General features: G+C 34.9%; 3 protein-coding genes across 3 annotated transcripts; all 3 read left to right on the forward strand.

Annotated features, from left to right (window-relative positions):
* The first annotated feature begins 3,705 nt into the window (after window positions 1–3,705).
* Window positions 3,706–7,631, forward strand: LOC131637925 (NADH dehydrogenase [ubiquinone] 1 beta subcomplex subunit 8, mitochondrial-like). The gene is made up of 4 exons (XM_058908495.1): window positions 3,706–3,933; window positions 4,011–4,097; window positions 4,193–4,288; window positions 7,355–7,631. Exons 1-4 carry the CDS (start codon window positions 3,796–3,798, stop codon window positions 7,409–7,411), a joined length of 378 nt encoding a protein of 125 aa, XP_058764478.1. The 5' UTR covers window positions 3,706–3,795; the 3' UTR covers window positions 7,412–7,631.
* A 4,103-nt stretch (window positions 7,632–11,734) lies between these two features.
* LOC131636976 (secreted RxLR effector protein 161-like) lies at window positions 11,735–12,274 on the forward strand. The gene has a single exon (XM_058907574.1). The coding sequence runs from the start codon at window positions 11,735–11,737 to the stop codon at window positions 12,272–12,274; it is 540 nt and encodes a 179-aa protein (XP_058763557.1).
* Window positions 12,275–16,863: 4,589 nt separating this feature from the next.
* LOC131637070 (uncharacterized) lies at window positions 16,864–18,507 on the forward strand. Its single transcript, XM_058907669.1, has one exon. The coding sequence runs from the start codon at window positions 16,864–16,866 to the stop codon at window positions 18,505–18,507; it is 1,644 nt and encodes a 547-aa protein (XP_058763652.1).
* Window positions 18,508–20,993: the final 2,486 nt, after the last annotated feature.

Genomic DNA, 20,993 nt, shown 5'->3' on the forward strand with positions numbered 1-20,993 from the left:
TTTTTTAATATTGTATATAATATATTTAAAAACATGTAAATTTAAAATAAATAATTGAATTATAAATGAATAATAATCATAAAAATTTAACTATATTAAATAATCATATAAAAAAGATATTAATACAATCCAATTAAATTTTATAAACCTTAAAGCATTTGAAATACAAAACATGTTTGTTAAATTATTTATAAAAGTGTAAATAACATTGTCTATGTTAATAATAAGTGATATATAACTTAGTGCTAATCAAACTAAAAACCAAAGGATGCTAGTTGGCATGTAGTGAATAGGTTAGTTTTCTGAAAATGTGACAGGAAAATATAGGAATTGATAAAGTAGGCAAGTAACCTTTATAGTAGAGAAACATCTACTTAATGGCTAGCTATGATATTACGAAAAAAATTAATGTCAATATTTCAACTTAAAAACAAATTTTCAACTTAATTTTTTTTTCCTGATATCAATCCTACCCTACCTATTCCTATTCATTTCAACTTAAAAAAAAGTCAATATTTAAATTAACAATTAACATACACTCTTTTAGCCTATGTTTGTTTTAAGAGAATTATAGAAGAGAGAAGTAGAAGAGAGAGAAGTAGAGAAGAGAGAAGAGTTTTCCTCTGTCTGGTATAAGAGATAGGTTGAGGAGAGAGAATTAGCAAAGACCAAATTTTTACTTTTTGCTTTCTTCGTTGTTCAGCAAAGAAAAGGAAAAACTGCATGAATTAGTTATGAAAATTACAATTTTGTCCATGCGTTGATTTTTTTTCTTTGAATAATTCATGCTTTTACTATTACAAGTAACACAATGCTTAGTTGTGTTGTGATCATCTTTTAAAAACTAAGCAAGACACAACCGTTAATTTACAGCAAACAACATTCATATTTTTATTAAAAATAATAATTTAAATCGTTTTTAATTTTATTTTGGAAAGGGATTCATAACTGTTATTTTTATTTAGAAGTAAAAATAATTTAATATTACTTTAAGATAAGGGTATATTTGACAATTTATAAAGTTAGTCAATTTCTCTCTTTTGCATTCCTCTTCTTTCTCTCTTATACCAAACAATCTATTAAATCTATTCTATTTCTCACCTATTTCTCTCTTTTCATACTCTCTCTCACTTATTTCTCTCTTTACAATTTCTCTTAATAACCAAACACACCATTAATGTTTTTCTCGATATCAATCATACCCATTCCAATGACACACATAAAATAATAATCAAGGTTGGAGCAGTGTTTTCTGTATTTTTATACTGACAGGATTGGAAAATATATTTAGCTGTCTTAGGAAATTGACAGGACTGCACACGAATATCAAGGAAAAGCAGTATGGTTGAAGCAAGAAAAAAATAAAAGAGACCTGTAGAACCTATATAATAAAGTTGTTGAAATTGCCGAGCTAATATGTGATCTGCTTGGCTATAGCTGCTGCAGAAGTCAATTCCAATGAAGCTCACAATCTTGAGATGAGCGAAATAATACCTGCAAGTGGTATTTTTCTAATAAGTAAAGTATAAATGAAACAATTAGTAATAATGAAATAGACATGGGCATATAATAGGTACAACTGTAGTTCTATACAAAGGATGGAAAGAGATGGGTTCAAATATATATTAAATTTATTCTGTTATGAGATATATTAAAAGGACATGTAAGTGCAGTATTGAAGAAAAGCATGAAATCGAAGAACAATCCTATCTGGAGAAAAGCATGTTGCAGAAAAACGGAAAATGTTACAACAAATAATGGTAAATGACACCAATAGACAAAGAAAAATCAAAACTTTAAGAAAAACCAAATAAAGATAAAATTTTGAAACAAAACCCAAAAGCTTATAATAAATGATGCAAACCGGGCAAAGTAAAGATCTTTCCACACTTTTAACAACACCCATAATACAAAAGAAGGGAATAAACACCCAACTTTGACAACAAAGCAATATCATTGCAGAAAATATTAAGGAACATATATGAATGCACTTTATGGAAAGATAGATGAAGAAGAAAATCACCTGTGAGCAGGATGAAGATGAAAATTTAAAGCTGAGAAACCAAAATACTGCACTTTGAATTCCGCAGGGGAGAGAGAAATGAAGCACAATGTTTATGAAATGAGGAAGAGCAGGGAGGAAGAGTTGTTTTATTGGAGGGAAATATTATAAAATAAGTAGGACCAATTAAATTGCAACACTTGGTGAATGATTTCACAAAAGTAGGAGAATGTAAGGGTGAATTTGTTAATTACTAAAGAGGACATTTGGTAGTGTATTTAATTTTTAAGGAAAGGGCAATTTTGGAAGTTTGCTCAATTTTTTAGTAATGGCTTTATAGTTGATTGATTACAAAAAAACACAGATTTCTCGTAACCTAAATCAAATTTATATCAGAGCCAATAAACCCAAACTCAATAAAGAAATAGAAGATGAAATTTAAGTCAAGAAGTGAAAGGCTGAAGAAAGAGAGTTGTATTTAGAGATTTTGTTAGATTATTGGCTCTATCCATTAATCTGGGTTTGAACACGATGAAATATGTTTGAGAAAGAACAAGGTTGAATTTAGAAATTCTGTAGTTTTTTTAATTGTTATTTTGTATTTTTACAATTTAGTTTAATATAATTTTTATATTTTTAATAATTATAAGTTATTATTATATTTATTTAAATTCATTAATACACATCGATTGTGACACATCATCCCGTTGTTTGCCACATTACTAAAAGAATGACAAATCATCACTTTTTTGACAAAAAATCAGAAAAAAGGACCTAAATTGTTTAAAAATAAAATAGAGGGACTGATATCGTGAGTTGACTAAAATAGGAGACTAAAATTGTAATTTAGCCTAATATTTATATAAATTATATACAACTTTTTTATAAAAATTATTCCCTAAACTTATTAATTTGAAATTATATACAACATTTTAGTAACTTATTAATATATAGAACTCCTTTGCAATTATATACAACAAAACATGAATGATTTGGTGGTAAGCTTGCAGCATTGTTGCCTTTGTGACCTGATTCTCCACGCCCAGTCAGCCAAACATGAAATAGGGGTGTCTGAAAACAGAATATTTTTTTCTAAGGGGCGAAAATGTGAACCAGTACCCTCATCGGTTGATGTCCGGTCCGGTTTTTAAAATACTGTATTTAAGTATTAGTCATACTATTTTATATGTTAGAATTTACTTAAGAACCAGTACCCTCATCAGTTGATGTCCGGTCCGGTTTTTAAAATACTGTATTTAAGTATTAGTCATTCTATTTTATATGTTAGAATTTACTTAAGAAGTAAAAAATAGTTTAGGGATATTTTTATAAATTATAAAACAGTTAAGCGATTTTTTTAATAATATGCCGCCACGTTAGAGTTTACATTGACTAATAATCATCTTGAGCAAGAGTCTAATTGAAGAAAAGATAAAATAGTTTATGAGTCTGATTATTATCTACTTTTAGAGGTTTATTTAAAAATTTCTAAGAAGCACAGAAAAATTACAGATTAATTAAATCTAAAATAATAATAAACTTTAAAAAAAAAAGAAAATGGGGTATAGAAAGAAACCAGGGGTGTAGTAGGTAGCCCCAAAATTACATAAATTAGAAATGAAGATCCAATTTGAGTCCAGCCCGTTTAATTAAAAATAAAAAATAAAAATAAAAACAATTCTAAAAGAAGTCGTTTAGGACTGTGCGTAGCAGTAACATAAACATTAGGCAATAATAATCAACCAGAAATTGAACAAGAACGAAGAAGAAGAAGAAGAATAGAGGCAATAATCATGGCAGGTCGATTAACAAACGTAGCATCGCAAATCTTAGGTGGAAACGGCGTCGTTCACCGATCGGTAGCTTCCTCGCTCCGTCTCCGCTCCGGCATGGGTCTCCCCGTCGGCAAACACTATGTCCCAAACAAACCTGTTAGTTTCCTTTAACCCTAACCTATCAAATTCATTTTCATTTTCGTAGAATCGTGAAAACTAACCTCGATTTTCAGCTTCCTGTGAATGAGGAACTTACTTGGGACAACGGTACTGCATTTCCCGAACCTTGTATAGATCGCATTGCTGATACTGTTGGAAAGGTAACTAATTTTCACCCTATGGATGTAATTTATTCAGTTTTTTTTATATATAATTTTAACGCGTGAAGTTGATGATTTTTACTTTTGAAAATTAGTATGAGGCTTTGGCTTGGCTATGTGGAGGATTGAGCTGTTTTGGGGCTCTGGGATTATTGGCTGTGTGGAATGATAAAGCTTCCAAGACACCATTTGTAAGTCAACTTGCTAAATCTATGGATTGTTTGGATTTGGTTCCGTTTTGCTATGGGTATTTGCAGAATTCAATTCTTTAATATTTGAGCTTTAAATGCTATGCCTATAAGGTTGAGTGTGATCCTTCGTTGATGAATGTTGGAACTTGGATGTGTTTTAAGGTTGATTGGATATTACTGGTCTTATTTCTTGCTTGTACTTGGAGTTATGTATTACCGTATTTTGTTTAGATCCTTCGGGTGTAGTTGTTTATGGGTATCATTATTCGATAGTGGAATTATGTGACTTACCTTACAATGCTTTACTGAATATGATACATCCATGAGATAGAATTTGTGTTAGACATATAGATATGCTCATTAGTAAATTTTTTTTTAAACTAATGACTTTCACAGTTCGTTATCGAAGTCATGTCCTAATGCACAATTACTATACAAAAAGTAGAAGGAAAATGAGGAATTAAAAAGAGTGTATTGATGAGTGTGGAAAAACAATTCGGAAACAAGAATTATTCAAAGATGGTGCGAGTTTGAATAATTCAACGGAACATAGAAACAAAAATTTAACAGAGGCTTGTGTTACTGGGAGACTTATAGGCAAGTACTGAGTAAGGTTCAGCAAGTAATTGGTGTGCTGAACCAGGTGGAATGAACAGAGACCCATGGTGGAAAACAGTGGTTGGCTGGAAAATGGAAATGAGGGTGGGGAGTAGGTGCTTTCTTTGTGTTTCTTATGTTGTTAATCTTAGATAGTGACGTGTAGCGCTGAATCCCGAAAGTGCTATACTATAGCGCTATGGAGGATAGCGGAATGACTACTATTGTGAAGTCTTAAAAACAATGTACAAAGTATACATAAATTTCAACAAAACACATACATAAATACTCAAATAGAAAAATACACAAAATTAAACAGACAATCATACTTTAAAATTATAATCAACTTTCTCATTTCCCATCAAAATAAGTTCTGAATGTTTTGTATGTTTTCTAGAGAGTAAGCTGCATGGTTATCAATTTTGAATTGTTATGATATATTTGTGTTTTCTTGTTGGGTTGAGTTTAGTCTGCCCTGGAAAACCTGTTCGGTTTGGATGAGAAGAAAGAAAATAGACCTGGCATAGGCTATGTTGATTCTCAAGTCAAGGAAACTGAAATACACCAAACCTGTCTCTATTTCTTACTCCATCCTTCCCACAAAAATTGTCACATTTGCCTATTTCAGAGAGATTATGAAAAGAATATAAATGAAAGAAAGAAAATTGTAATTTTACCGAATTATCATTGTCATGTATTGGTATGTTCACTATTATCATAATGCTAAGTGGGAAATATTGATTTGGGAGTGATGCACATAATATTAATTAGGGGGCACAATTGGAAAAAAATGTAGTTTATATTACTTTGAAAATTGAAAAGACACATTCAATTCGGGTCCTTTTTTTTTGGTTTTAAATGTAACAATTATTAATGGACAGAGACTGTAATTTTATGTTTCTTTTGAATTTGAACTTTAATTTTTTTTTTTCAAAATATAAATTTATGTTGTCTCATGAGTCAACCTGATTAAAGCTAAAGCCATTGCCCAAAATAATTAAACAAAATCTGAACTGACCCGACCTAGCTTATACTGCATCCCTGGATCTTTTGGATGATAGGATATTTCTTTTCTTTTTTCATCCTTGCAGTTAAATAATACAAACAGCTACCATATGTTAGTGTGCATTGCAACAAATGTTTAATTAAGTAGCAAGTTAGAAGCTTGCAAGTTGCAATATAGCTGCTGATTAATCTAACTTCGCCTGGTAGAATTACAATACAACTAACTTACAACATAAATTTAGATGCTTCATTTAGTCCTGTATTTTCCCCATGAGTAATTATTATATCCAAGAGACCCAATTCTCGGATTCTTAGTTTCGCTACAAGTAATTCAGAGGCGAATTACATTTACTGTGGTTGGTTGTAGCAGTTAGTTCTGATTCTGGTCTACTATTTTCAGTTTCTTTTCTTTTATTCTTTCCTCTGTTGTAATCAAGTATTTACGGAACTAATTCACTGTAACAAGACTATTCATCTTTCATTCTCCTGATTCTTAACCTTAACATATGCTATCAAAGCAATTTATCTCCCAGCAAGCTCTTGACCTTGCTTTATCACTTCCTCTGTTATTGATTGTGGTTCTTCATATTCAATGCATTTGCTGTTCTCGTTCATTCTTGGATCTCTTCAATCCAGTTGATCATGCCTCAAATATTTACCTTCAGATAATCCCAGTCTAGTTCTAGTTTCTCAACCATGTCTGGTTAGAACTGTTTTATTGAACCGTGCCATGAAGGTGTCCCTGTTAGCAAAGTTTTTTTGGCTTTGTAGCCTTTGTTGAGTGCTGGCTATGTTCAATTTCCTGATGTACCTTCTATTCAGATTTTCTCAATCTGGCAAAGGGACATCAATTTTGTTGTTTCCAGACTCTTTGATTCCAAAAAGAAATACAGCCAAGCCAGTGCTCGTTTGCTCCAATTCTGCAGCAAAGATTTGGAGTGACCATTGTGAAATACTTTAGCAAAAGAATGGCCCTGGTATTTTTTCAATTTACGGAAAAAAATGTTGGAGCCTCTACCAATGTTCACATATTTTGAACCAATATTTCAGAAAGCCCAAAAGTATTTTGGAAGAACAAGTGCCATCTGAAAGTTCATCAACATTGTAGTACTAGCAGCATATTAGAAAATAATTGTGGTTCAGCATATTAGAAAGTAATTGTGGCTATTCTTAATAACTTGAGCCTATATGCGAAATTACTTTTCCATCGATTTTGGTTAAATTTAAAAGAAAGTTAGTTGGCTAGACTATTGAGTTATATATTGCTTACGGACTGCATAATATTTTGTCCTGCTTGTTACCTTGTCATGGTCTGTATAACCTCCATCTATCTCGATTGTAGTCACGCTTAGACTCGAAGCTATATTTTCTTTGATATTTTCATCTTTTGAAGTTTCACATGCAATGCTACTTTCTCCATTTATTTAGTACTTATGCTGATAGATTTTCATATTATTGTGCCAGGCACCCAAAGTATATCCATATGACAATCTGCGAGTGGAGCTTGGTGGTGAACCATAGGTAGATCCAAGGCAATAATGGGATGATTACTTCTTTTATGTACTTGTTCTGTTCATTTGTACTCCTATCTTATCTAATGTGGTCGAAAATAATGGATCAGAAAGACTTGCTGAAACCAAATACAGGAATGGAACAGCCGAATCTGGTTTAATTCTTTTGATCGTTCTCATGTTTGTGATGGTAATAGTGAGTTGGCAATTTATTCTGCACAATTTCTTCACTCTTTATTAAACCTGAGTATAATCTTACAAGATAAAAAATTTGAACCTTATTTAACCCTTATTCTTTACCCTTACTATTTGTTGTTTGTCGAGTGTCGTATTTAATTTCCCAAATTCATTTGGAAAATTTTTAGGTAGACACAAATATAAGAAGTTGTTTGTCGACTCTCTCATTCATTATCACACTAATTAAAAAAAAAATTTAAATTTAAATAAATTTAAAATTTTCTTTTTTTATTGGATGTTTCTATGAACATGAATATAGGTGTATTTTTATGCAAGAATTTCTCAATTCATTTTCAATGAAACATTGCTCATAAATACAAATATTATATACTAGTACTACGTATGATGGACCCGGACCCTCCGTTCCTACGTTGCCTCATGCATTGCAGTGTCTTCCGTGCCTCTCCCATTACGCCATCTGTGATGTCTCTCACCTATGAGCCATTCAAAAAGAGTCATTTGTATATACTCGCTTGTCGAATCTTCATGATACAATGATATCTATATAGCACACCAACAAAATGATCTGTCCTAACCCGCTCCTCCTTTAGTATCTCCTGATGAGCTGGTCTAGGTGGATCTTCAGGAACATCCAATGTCATATAAGGATGTGACACTCTAAAATACTATTGGATGTAACCATGTACGACACTCCAGTTGTTAGGAGCTATGGTACTCCGTGCCTCATTCGGTACTAGATGATTTAGGTAATCATCATACATGGCACCCATATCTCTACATGTTATAGCAGGAGGAGTAGACTCAAAAGGGTGTCTGGGAGCAATTTGCATGTAGCCGAATTGCCACATGACACGCTCAGGTCAATGAGGATACATCATACATGAACCACAAGCCAACCATCCAGAGTAGAAGGCAATGTTGTCCAAGGCATGTGCCTCACGGTGATCGATGTACGTATGGGAGCGTATATTCTTTGCTGCCATGTGGTCAAGATACGCTTTGTATGGCTTCGTCGTCTGATTCCCTAGGAGTGGGAAGAATGCAAAAGCATGTGACATATCTTTAGTGTAGGTTGGAACACATGACCATCCAGATATGCGTGAGAAGTGTTGGAGGATACAAGCCTAAATACGGTACTTATAAATCATTGATAATTTTTAAAAATGAGTTGCAGATGTATTATGAAAATGACACACACACACACACACACACAAAAAGATGCAAAAATATTATTGTCAACAATGTTATGCTTTAGATCATTTATTTTGTATTCCACATACAACCTTCAACTAATTTGGAGTACTAGTATACCAAACAAGCAGCCCCCAACTGTACTCATGGATCCGCTTAAAGTCAGCGAAGTATCTCAGGTAGATCACACCCACATAAGTGACACTCTTGTCCATAAAATGAACGCGTCAACCAAGTCCAACAGGCATGCTCTCAATGCGTATGCTATATGCAGTGCAACCTCCTCATCCTCACCAGGGTCTGCTTTACATTATGCAGCTGCTGCGTATACAATCTGCCAAGGAATTGAAACCTAGCATGCGCTCCTTAAGTGACTTCTAACTCCTGTAGGACATCCTCTAGGTCAGCTTTCAAAGAGTCTACCATCATCTCCAAAGCGTCATCTATATTAATCCTATAGTGGTTTAACAGTCTCTCCCTGATTGGAAGATGCGCAACAGGCATGAGACATCGTCTAGTGTGCTAAATATGTCACCCTGTAGTGGATTAAGATACATCTTTGTGAGAGGGGCAAGTCGGTGGAGGTGGAAGCTATAAGGCATTTTAGATTATTGATGTGCACCAAATTTTATTTGGATTTGAAATACTCTTTTATGGTTCCTTCATTTAGACAAAATTTAATTTCAATTTCTTATTTTGACAAATCATGTTATTTATGTTCATTTGGAAACAATATTTTCGAGTTTTCTTTTAATTCAGATATTATTGAAACTGGTTCACTTATGAGTCATGATAATATATATTTGGTTGACACAATAGCTACCTATGGTGAATCCTTAAATGTGGAATCATGTGGTACCAAGCGTAAATTTGATAATAACAATTTAGGAGCATTATGGCACAAACGACTAGGTCATATCTATAAAAATAAAGTTGAGCAACTAGTGTCAAATGGAATTTTGGATTCCATTGACTTCATAAACTTTGATGTTTGTGTTGAGTGTGTTAAAGGTAAACACATCAAAACAAACAAATACAATGCATATACAGCTACAAATGTCTTATAATTGATACATACTAACATTTGTGGACCATTTCCCACACTTTATTGGAATGATCAACAATATTTTATATCATTCATAGATGATTATTCTAGATATGCATACATATATCTTATACATGAAAAGTCTCAATCATTGGATGTGTTCAAATAATTTATGGATTAAGTATGTTGAGAATCAACTCAACAAAAGAATTAAGAATGTCAAATCTGACTATGGAGGTGAATATGATGACACCTATGACGGTTCGTGTGAACAACGTTCGAGACGTTTTGCCAAATAACTAGAGGAATGTGGAATCGTCCAACAATATAACATGCTAGGGTCACCTAACTTGAATGGTGTGGCAGAAATACAAAATCAGACTTTAAGAATATGGTAAGGAGTATGATTTGTCATTCTACCTTGCCAGAGTCACTCTGGGAAGAGACACTAAAGACTGTAGCTTTCATTCTAATAGAGTGCCAACAAAAGCAACAACTGAAACATATAATGAATTTTGGACTGGGAAAATGCCTAGTCTGAAACATTTTCACCGATGGCGATGTCCCGCTGAGGCAAGGCCTAATAGGCCAAATGAAAATAAGTTGAACTCTCGAACAATGCGTAACTATTTTATTGGTTATTCTGAAATATCCAGAGGCTACAAATTTTATGATCCCAAATTAAACTCAATTTTTGAGATGGGAACAATCACATTCTTTGAGGATATTGAGTTTGGGGGAAAGAATAAGGTTAGCGACTTTGTTTTAGAGGAAGAATCAGTGACAATTCCATAATCGATTCATACAATTGCTTTTGGTCAAGCAAGTATGAAACCTTTATAAGACATTGTTGAATTTACTCCTACTTATTATGATCTGGTAATTCATGAAGAACAAACTCAAAATCCTCAAGAACAAGTGTTACAAGAACCGATATCATTACGGAGATCCACTAAAGAATGGAGAAATGCTATTCCGGATGATTACATAGTCTTTCTCCAAGAACAGGAGGAAAATAATGGTATGATGGAAGATGATCCAATTAACTTCCGCCAAGCCATGAAAAATTCCAACTTACAAAAGGGGATTAAAGCAATGAAAGAGGAGTATAAGTCCATGCAATACAATAAGATTTGGGACCTTTTCCCTTTACCAAAAAGTGTGAAACCCATTGATTGTAAATAAATTTTTAAGACCAAGCAGGATCCTAATGATACCATGGAGAGGTATAACGCTCGTCTTGTGGCTAAGGGTTATACCCAAAAGGAAGGTATTGGCTTTAAAAAGAGTTTCTTTCCGGTTTCATCAAAAAAATCTTTTAGGACAATCATGACTCTTGTTGCACATTATGATTTGGAACTCCATCAAATGGATGTCAAGATGATATTTTTCAATGGCAACATTGATGAAACAATCTATATGGTACAACTAGAAAACCGTGTCAGGAGACAAATAATATGATATGCGAATTGACAAATTCCATTTATGGACTAAAGCCGACATCTCGTCAATGGTAACACAAGTTTCATGAAGTAATTATCTTATTTGGTTTTAAGGTTGTGTGTATCACAAATTTAGCGGGAGCAAGTGCATTTTTCCGCTCTTGTAAGTTGATGACACATTGCTTGCTAAAAATGATATAGACATGATGCACGGAAACAAGAAATTCCTATCAAGAAAATTTAAAATGAATGATCTTGGTGACACCTCCTTTGTATTAGGAATTTAGATACAACGAGACCGATCTCGAGGTATTATATGATTATCACAAATAAACTATATCAAAAAGGTACTTAAAAGGTTTGGCATGCATGGGTGTAAACAAGGCGCACTCCTATTGCTAAGGAAGACAAATTTAGTCCCAGTCAGTGCCCTAAAGGAAACTTAGAATTTTAAGAAATGCAAAAGATTCCTTACGTATCAGCTGTTGGGATTTTGATGTATGCCCAAGTCTGTACGCGTTCAGATATTGCATTCATAGTTGAGGTGTTAAGTAGATATTTGAACAATCCAGGAATGGATAGTTGGAAAATAGTCAAAAAGGATGGGAGGTATTTAAAGAGAACAAAATATTATATGCTCACATATAGGAGGTTAAACCAGTTAGATATCACTGGATACTATGACTCAGATTTTGGTGGATGCCAAGATAGTAAAAGAGCCACTTCAGGCTATATCTACATGTTGGCCGGTGGAGCAGTTTCTTGGTGCAGTGCCAAGCAAACTCTTACGGCTTTATCCACCACGACAGCGAAATTAATAACATGTTATGAGGCATCCAACCATGTGATTTGGTTGATGAACCTTATCACTAGGTTGCGAATTATGGAAGAAATTGAAAGACCACTTAAGTTATATTGTGACAATAAATCAGTCATTCTATATTCAACAATAATAGGAGCTCGACCAAGTCAAAATATATTGATATCAAGTTCCTAGTTGTTAAGGAAATGGTACAAAGTAGAGAAATCTCCATATAACGCTTAGGGACAAACTCCATGGTAGCTGATCCTCTTACAAAAGGTCTTCCACTCAAGGTCTTTCATGAGCACACTACTCACATGGGTGTTTTATGGTTAGAGGAATATTTAGTTTAGCGGGAGTTAATCATTTATGAATTTTGTGTTCTATGTTTGGTATTATGTATGCATACTATGATTTTAGATATTTTCCAATTAATAAAGTTTGATATTAAGCTATTTACATAATGTACAATAAGGTTATTGAATGATCTCACTAAAGTAAAGTAGGACTAATTGAAAATCGACATGTATATAGCAACTTCATGTGATTTTCATGCTACACATTTCATGATGAATCTATGTCATTTAGTTATGATTAATAGATATAGCAAAAGTCACTTTGATTCTGTTTACTGGTCTGACTAATGGACGAGATAATTTGGATATGTTTAAAGAATATAATGGCAAATTTTTAGCAGATAAAGTCTAACACGTGTGTAAAATGACATATGTGACTAGTGGAAGATTGTTAGAACTTTGATTCACAAATGTAATATTACATGTGTTAGGTGTCGCACCCTAAATTTTGACCTAAGCTTTTTCACCTGATTCATTTGCATTAGCATCAATCAATTCATATGCATCTAGAATAAGTTTCGACTTCACACGTCGATTTCAAATTAGTATGAAATTCACCATTAACTGAATCATCATTCAATTAGTGATCATTTTAATTTCTGCATCAAAATCATGTTTTGCTTATTTTAATTAACTTTTGCATATAAAATTCATTTTTTACCTTTTAATAAATTTTCATGCATTTTTTCAATTTGAAATTCTATTTAAAGTTGGTTTAATTATTAAATTATTATTTAATTGTTATCAATTTAAATTAGAATTAAAATAGAAACTATAAAATCATATAATTCATGCATTAATAATAATTATTTACATCATTTTTTTTTTATTATTATTACATAAAATGAATGTTACATAGAAGAAAAAGACAAAAATTGATAAACATCTTTGCCCATCCTTCAACGCACCATCAACTTCATACAAGCCTCAACTTTGAATCCACAAAACAGACAAACTGCCATTTGCTGGCAGTCTTGTTGTCTGCTCTCTACTACTCTGCTCCATCTTCTCCACTCTGCTGTACCAAGCCAAAACCCTGTACACAACTCCATCTTCTCCACTCTGCTGTACCAAGCCAAAACCCTGTACACAACAAGCCAAAATAATCACCAAATAAGCCATACAAACCTGCACCAAGAAAGCATCAAAACAGAATACCAGATAAGTTCAAAAGCTCACCCAATTTTCCCCCCAATTTTCATCTCAAGGGGGAGATTCAAACCCTAATTTCAGGCTATAAAAAGGACTTAGCTGCAAGCGCAGGAGGGGAATCGCAGCCACCAAAACCTAAGAAAACTCTGCTAAAACATTTGCCCAGAATCCTCCATAAGCCCTTCTCAAACCTTTATTCAGAAACTTCACCAAACAACAGTTACTGAAAACTACGTAACCTCTCAAAACATGACCTTCACCCCCACCCTGTGAATCCGACAATCTCATAGAGAAAACTCTTCTAAACCTCTGCCGAATCAAACACTACAACTTAACCCCACTCTCCTCAAACACTCACGTATCTCACCTTCAAACACACCATACTCAACTTACAATCAACCTTCACAACAATCACAAAACCACACACACACGGTTCAACACAACAACAAAATCATAGCAACAAGAACAACAGATCGAGCAAGAAGAAGAAGAAGAAGAAGATCGAGAAGAAGCAGAGTTCAAGAACGTACCCGGTTTTGTTTTTTTCTCTCTTTTTCATTTGTTATTTCTTTGCTGTTAATTTCGATTCCGATGTGTAACCTGTAATATCCTTTGAATGTAGTGCTATTTGGGGTTTTAGGGTTTGTTGGGATTCGGGTTTACTTGTTGTTTCCACGTCTGAACATTCCATGGCTATATTGCGAGAGAGATTGTAAGAGAACACCGACCGAGAGTGAAGCCGAGAGTTTGCAGCGAGAGAGAGGAAAGCGTGTATGGTTCATACAGAGAGAGGAAATTTTGTTCTGATAATAAAAAAATTAACGAGTGAGAAAACAAAGGGAGATAGGCGGCCAACTTTTGGAGACCCCTAGGGTTTCTTTTGAATTTCTCAATCACCAAAGTTCATGTGGGCTTAAAGAGAACCCAACCCGATATGGTTTTTTCTTAGTGCACCACTTTTTACTATTAAAACACCCCACTTTCTTGTTAATTAACTAGGTAGGTTTTTAATTGATTAAACTTGTTGGTAAGATTTCGACTATTTTTTATTAATTGATTAAATTTATCTAATTAATTAATTTTGTAATTGATTTTTTTTAATTAGCTTGATCAACTAATTTAATAAATATAATAATTTTCATTCAAATAAACTTTCTCGATCCAACATCGAGCTCTCTTCAAATAATTTCTTAAAAAAATCTTGGTCAACACCAAGTATCTTTTTCAAACTTCTTTTGTCACAATCAAAAACCTCAAAAAAATGTTTTAATAATCGAGTTGAGTTTTTGTCAATAATGGATGAAAAGAAGGGTTTGTACGTACTTGTACAAGTTGTTCTAAAGCATTTAGGCGATGACCGTTAAGCCTTTGTTTGAATGCTTAGATTCCATTAAAGACTCGTTCAAACTCGATTTGCCTCTCGCTTTTTACAAACTCTAAAAAAAAAAACAACTTCAACTCATCAAATCATTCTTTTCATCGCCCAAGTGCGAATATTTTCATAACAAACTTTGGTCAACACCAAAGTCCATTTTTTAATCAAAATGCTTTTTTTTACAATCGAATTGAGTTAAGTCCACAATGAATGAAATTAGAAGGGTTTGTACGTACTTGTACAAGTTGTTCTAAAAACATTTAGGTGATGGCCGTTAAGCCTTTGTTTGAATGTTTGTATCTCATTAAGGACTTCTCAAAACTCGAGTCGTTTCAATCTCTTTCACCACCCAAGAGGGGTTTGTACGTACTTGTACAAGTTGCTCTTTCAAGCATTTAGGCGATGGCCGTTAAGCCTTTGTTTGGATGCTTGTACCCTATTAAAATCCTCATCAAGCTCAATTTAATAAATGCTCTTTTAAGTATTTTAGGCGATGGCCGTTAAGCCATTGTTTGAATACTTGAATTCTACCTTTTCATAAAACACTTTCAATTCAAAACTCATGTTTTCTTTGCCCAAATGCAAATCTCGCCCAAGTGCGAACCACATTCAAAAACCCATCTTTCCCGCCCAAGTGCGATTAAACCCATCAAAATTAATCAACAATCTCGTAGTTCTTTAGAACTACAATCGCTCTGATTCTTCCATTGAAGATATGTAGGCATAAGATACAAACGTCTTGGCGAGCACAATAATAAAAAAAAAACCAAATCCCGTTTCTTTCTTGTCCATATAATAATTAGAACGCAAGTAGATAATAAGCTAGCAATCGATCACAAGACTAACTAAATGGGTCCCATCGAGTACGATGGAGGTAAGGGGTGCTAATACCTTCCCCTTACTTAACCGACTCCCGAACCCAAATTTGGTTGCGACGACCATCTTTGTCCATTTCATTTCATTTGTGGGTTTTATCAATATTTTCCCTTTCCCATTGGAATAAATAAAAGTTGGTGGCGACTCTGTTTGTTACAATTTCGTGGCGATGATTTTTTGACCCGCGACAGCTGGCGACTCTGCTGGGGAATTCCAAGAGAGTCAACCCTAGTTTATTTTTCCTTGTATTATTGTTAGCTTTTATTTACTTGCTTCTTTATTGCCTTTATTATATCATTGTTTGATTTCTCATCATCATTATGGTTGGAATCTTTCTATTTTTGGCACTTTATGGATAAAGCTCTACACCCGAGCTCAAGAAACACATAAGATAAGATGGTGGTTTAGTATTAAACTTGCTTGACGTAGTGTCAAGTAGGAGATACTAATACCCCGCCTAGAGTAGGTCCTTTGAGAAGATGTCTTTGGTTGAGCAAGTTATTTACTCGAGCGATGATGTTTTCAATTCGGATCGTTAACTCTAGGGACCTTTAGAAAACCCTGAAACCATGCCTTTTAGGAAATGGTGGCTTCGCACCCAACTTGCGTAACGTAACTATTACCGTGGGTAAGTGCGAAAACCACACTCAGAATAGACTTCGTTTGAAAACACAGTTGGGTGGTAAGTTATTTACTAGATGACTGAGTTTTCGAAAGAAGTTTGTAACTCTGAGAACCGCGTCTAGAACCTTGTCAAAAAAACCTTAGAACTATCCTATGGTGAGCCACTGTGTGCCAAATAAATTGAATTTTTCTGTATCCAATTGATTGAAAGCCCATTACTTGTGAATCATACATGATATGACATTGCATTCATTCTTGCATTAAAAACAAAAAAAATCATCATGCATCTGCATTCATTTGCATCTCAATCCAGTACTCATACATCTATTCCTCCAACAGTTTAACAAGGCAAGCTGATTCCCCGACATCCTTATCAGACGCGTAGTGTTTCTCGAAAAAGAATGGCTGACCAAGAGCAACACAACATGGAAGTTAGGATGGAAATCGACGAGCTGAAGGGAAGCATCACCAAGCTCACTGAGATGATGCAAGTGCTGATTGCTAGGGATGCTGAACCCCAAAGAACTGTCGTAGCTGAAGTCTCCGAAGCTGTTGAGGATCCCATTCCCGTTCAGAGGCCACCTTCTACCTGGCCAGAATTTGGTTTACCACCTGGTTATACTCCCCCATTCGCGAATACTTTGGGAGTAGGACTTTCTGCACAACAAATTGCACCAATACCGGTCGTCGCTGAACAGTCACCGATTGTTCACACTACTGTTCAACCTACTTTCAACAATCCTCCTTTTGTCTATCATGTTGATGATTTTGAACGTGGTGATCAAGAACACAACCACGAGGTGGAGGAAGTGAAAGAAAAGTACAATGTCCTCGAGAAAAGGTTGAAAGTCGTTGAAGGAAATGACATTTTTGGATTTGATACCATGAACCTCTGTTTAGTTTCTGACTTGATTGTGCCTGCAAAGTTCAAAGTCCCTGAGTTCGAGAAATATAAGGGGCACACTTGTCCTAAAGATCATCTGACTATGTACTTTCGCAAGATGGCCGCTTATGCCAACAATGACAAATTGCTCGTCCACATCTTTCAAGATAGCTTAGCTGGAGCTTCTCTGAAATGGTACATGAGTTTGAAGAGGGAGCATATCCAAACATGGAGAGACTTAGGCGAAGCTTTCCTGAAACAATACAAGTACAACATGGACTTAGCCCCTGATCGCAGACAACTTCAGACTATGACCATGAGAGATAGAGAAACTTTCAAAGTGTATGCCCAACGCTGGAGAGAGCTAGCTGCTCAAGTCGAACCTCCTCTTGCTGAAAAAGAGCTTACTGGTATGTTTATGGATACCTTGAAGCCAGTCTTCTATGAGAAAATGATTGGAAGTGTCTCTTCTAGCTTTGCTGATTTGGTCACTATTGGAGAAAGGGTCGAAGAAGGCTTGAAAAATGGAAAGATTGTCAATGCTGCTGAATCATCCAACAACAACCAAGCAAAGAGATTCCCTGGAAACTTCCAGAGGAAGAAAGAAGGAGAAACTAATGCTGTTGTGACTAGTGGTGAAGAAACTCAAAATCCACAACCTTACCAAGTTCCAACTTATCCACAAGCACCATTCATGCCTTACTATCAGTATCCACATGTTGCAGCTGCTCAACATCAACAACCGTACTTCCCAATGCCATCGCATCAACAACCATGGAACACTTCTCATCAGAATGCTTCACAAAGTGCTCCTCAGAATGCTCAACAAAGTCAGAATAGGCAGCAGAATCAGAATAGGCCTCAGAAAGATCCGCCAAAGGAGCCTCGCCGCATCGACCCAATTCCAATGACTTACACTGAATTGTGGCCTGCACTAATCCATAAGTCGTTGATAGCTCCTAGGCCAACTAAAGCTCCAACTCCACCGTTCTCCAAAGGATATAATCCTAATGCTAAATGTGCTTTTCATAGTGGAGTAGTTGGTCATTCCATTGAAGACTGTTGGGTTCTGAAGGAGAAGGTTCAAGATCTGATCGAAAGCAAGATGCTCACCTTCCGAGATATTAATCCAAATGTGGTCACTAATCCCCTACCCCATTGAGGGCCGAGACACAAGGGATTATCCTAAAGCCAGATATCAGACGGGAAAGCTCATCCTTGCTGCTGATAGTTACTAGGCCTCTGTCATTTCATTTGTTAATTTTTCCTTGCTTGTATTGTGCTTTGTTGCTTTTGAATTCTGTAATCCTTAATCGTAATTTTAATGAAATGAGCATTGCATTTGTTTTGAATCAATCATAATGTGTTTTTCTTGCTTTAATTCTGTATCACTTACACAAAATCAAAATTCAAAAAAAATATTTTGCTTTTCCACTTCACTTTCTTTATCAGCTTTCTGTCTAAGCAAGGTTCCAGGGAGGATGATGATAAACAAATACCCAATTTGCATCAGTGTGCTTTCAAACGAAACTTTGTTGATGATGTACAGGCTTTCTTTCAAATCCCCAAACACTGGAGATATAAGGATGATAATCCCTCGTTAACCCCTTTGAGCCTTAGAAGTAGGTGTATTCTTTTTTTGCACGAAATTTGAGCCCTTAATAAAAAACCTGGGGCAGGGTAGTTGTTCAGTTAAAATGACTAATGCATCTGATTTCCAAGAGAATCATTTCATGGGAACCATTCCCGACCAAAGGTTCAACCGCATCCTCTCTTCGTACACAATGTCGAAGTAGTAGTGAAAATTCAAAGCTTACGACAGTCGTTTCCCTTGGAACATCAATAAGGCAGTCACAAATCTCAAATTCTCATATCATTGAACAATTGTCACACAAGTTGTTCCAAAATCAAAGAAAATTCCGCTAAGTCAAAACCTAAAAAGGAGACTTAGGCAAAAAAAAAAAATAGGGATATAAAAGTCAAAAAAAAAGAGATCAAAAGATCATTGTCAAAATCAAGAACAAACTTGTGTGATTTCCAAAGAAGAATAGGTGACTGCCACCTTAGAACTCATTGGTTCTCAAACATTATCTGCAAATTCTCTTGGAAGTCGAATACTTGTGAGAGTTAACTGAACTTAGGACTGGAGTACATCATGAAGAATGGGTGGGTTAAAATCAAAATTTGAGCCTATATCCTTTGTTTCTTAAACCATGAACCTGACCACGTTACAACCTTCAAAAGTCCTAATTGAAGCAAGGTTTCTTTTGAAAGCATACTAAAGCAAGGTTGTGTTAACCTGACTCCTGAATATTTTCTAATCATTTGTTTTGATACCACGATATCAAATCATCTTTCACCACTTGAATTTCAAACTTCCATTGCATCCTCATTGGGATCTATTCATCGTATACCGCAGTTTCATTTCAATAAATGATTTGTTTTTAAAACTTGCATGCACGTCGCATTAAAATTACCATTTTGAATAGAATAGTTTCGTTTGTAAATAAGCACTTTCCACCAAGGAAGTTCCAACAATGGAAATCATTCGAAGAGTCTAAAGTGGCATCAGCAAAGGCACATCACTTCAAAAGTCCATCATTCAAGGGCATTTCATTTCAAAGTTCCCAAGTACTGGGGCATGACATCTCAAGATCATCAGTTTGATTCAAACTTCGTTGAAGCAAAACTCTCCATAGACTCAGCATTCTGGGGCAAATCAAGGCCAAGACCTTTCCTTCAAGCGATCCAAGCATATTTTGTCATATCAAGCAATCCTCAAGCTCAGAGTTGGTGTCGGGAATCATGCTTGCACAAACCTTCTACAAAGGGACTCTTTCCACCTCACAAAAATCATGACCCTCCACTGGGGCATATGTCAAAACATTCCAAACCATAAATTTCATTCATAGCATGCATTCATAAATCATGCATATCATTCATGGGGCAATCTCCCACAACATACAAATCCAAAAATTCAATCTTGCTCGATCTTTTCCATTGAAAATCAAGCCCAGTCCACCATGGACATCCAAAAAATGCACTGCCCATTGGCACACATCCAGTAAATTCATTACTTGCATTGATCAACCATCATACATCATATGCATATGCATCAATTTGCACAAAAGAAAAAACAAAAATATCTCATACATAAGCACAAATCATGCATAGGAGATCATCACCTTCTTGTTAATTTGAGCCAACCCATTGGTTGAAATTCAATCGTTAATTCTCTTGTCATTTTAATCAACTCATTGGTTGAGAATAATCTTTCTCTCGCTGCCAGCCCATTGGTTGAAATTTATCATTCACTTCCTCAACTCATTGGTTGAAATTTCAGTCTTATTTCCCAGTTAACATAAGTCAACTCATTGGTTGAAATCAATTTCTTCATACCCTCATCAGCTCATTGGTTGATGGCAGCTTCATTTCTGTTCTGATCCTACTCAACTCATTAGTTGTGGACGACGTGTCAACTTTCATCAGCTCAATTGTTGAGGTCAGTTATGTCTTTTTTTTCAACTTATTGGTTGATAACGAATTGTTTGTTTACCTTCATCAGCTCGATTGTTGATGTCAGTTATGTCTTTCTTCAACTCATTGGTTGATAACGAATTGTTTGTTTACCTTCATCAGCTCAATTGT

Source organism: Vicia villosa, linkage group LG1, assembly GCF_029867415.1.
Source record: "Vicia villosa cultivar HV-30 ecotype Madison, WI linkage group LG1, Vvil1.0, whole genome shotgun sequence".
Lineage (NCBI taxonomy): Eukaryota > Viridiplantae > Streptophyta > Magnoliopsida > Fabales > Fabaceae > Vicia > Vicia villosa.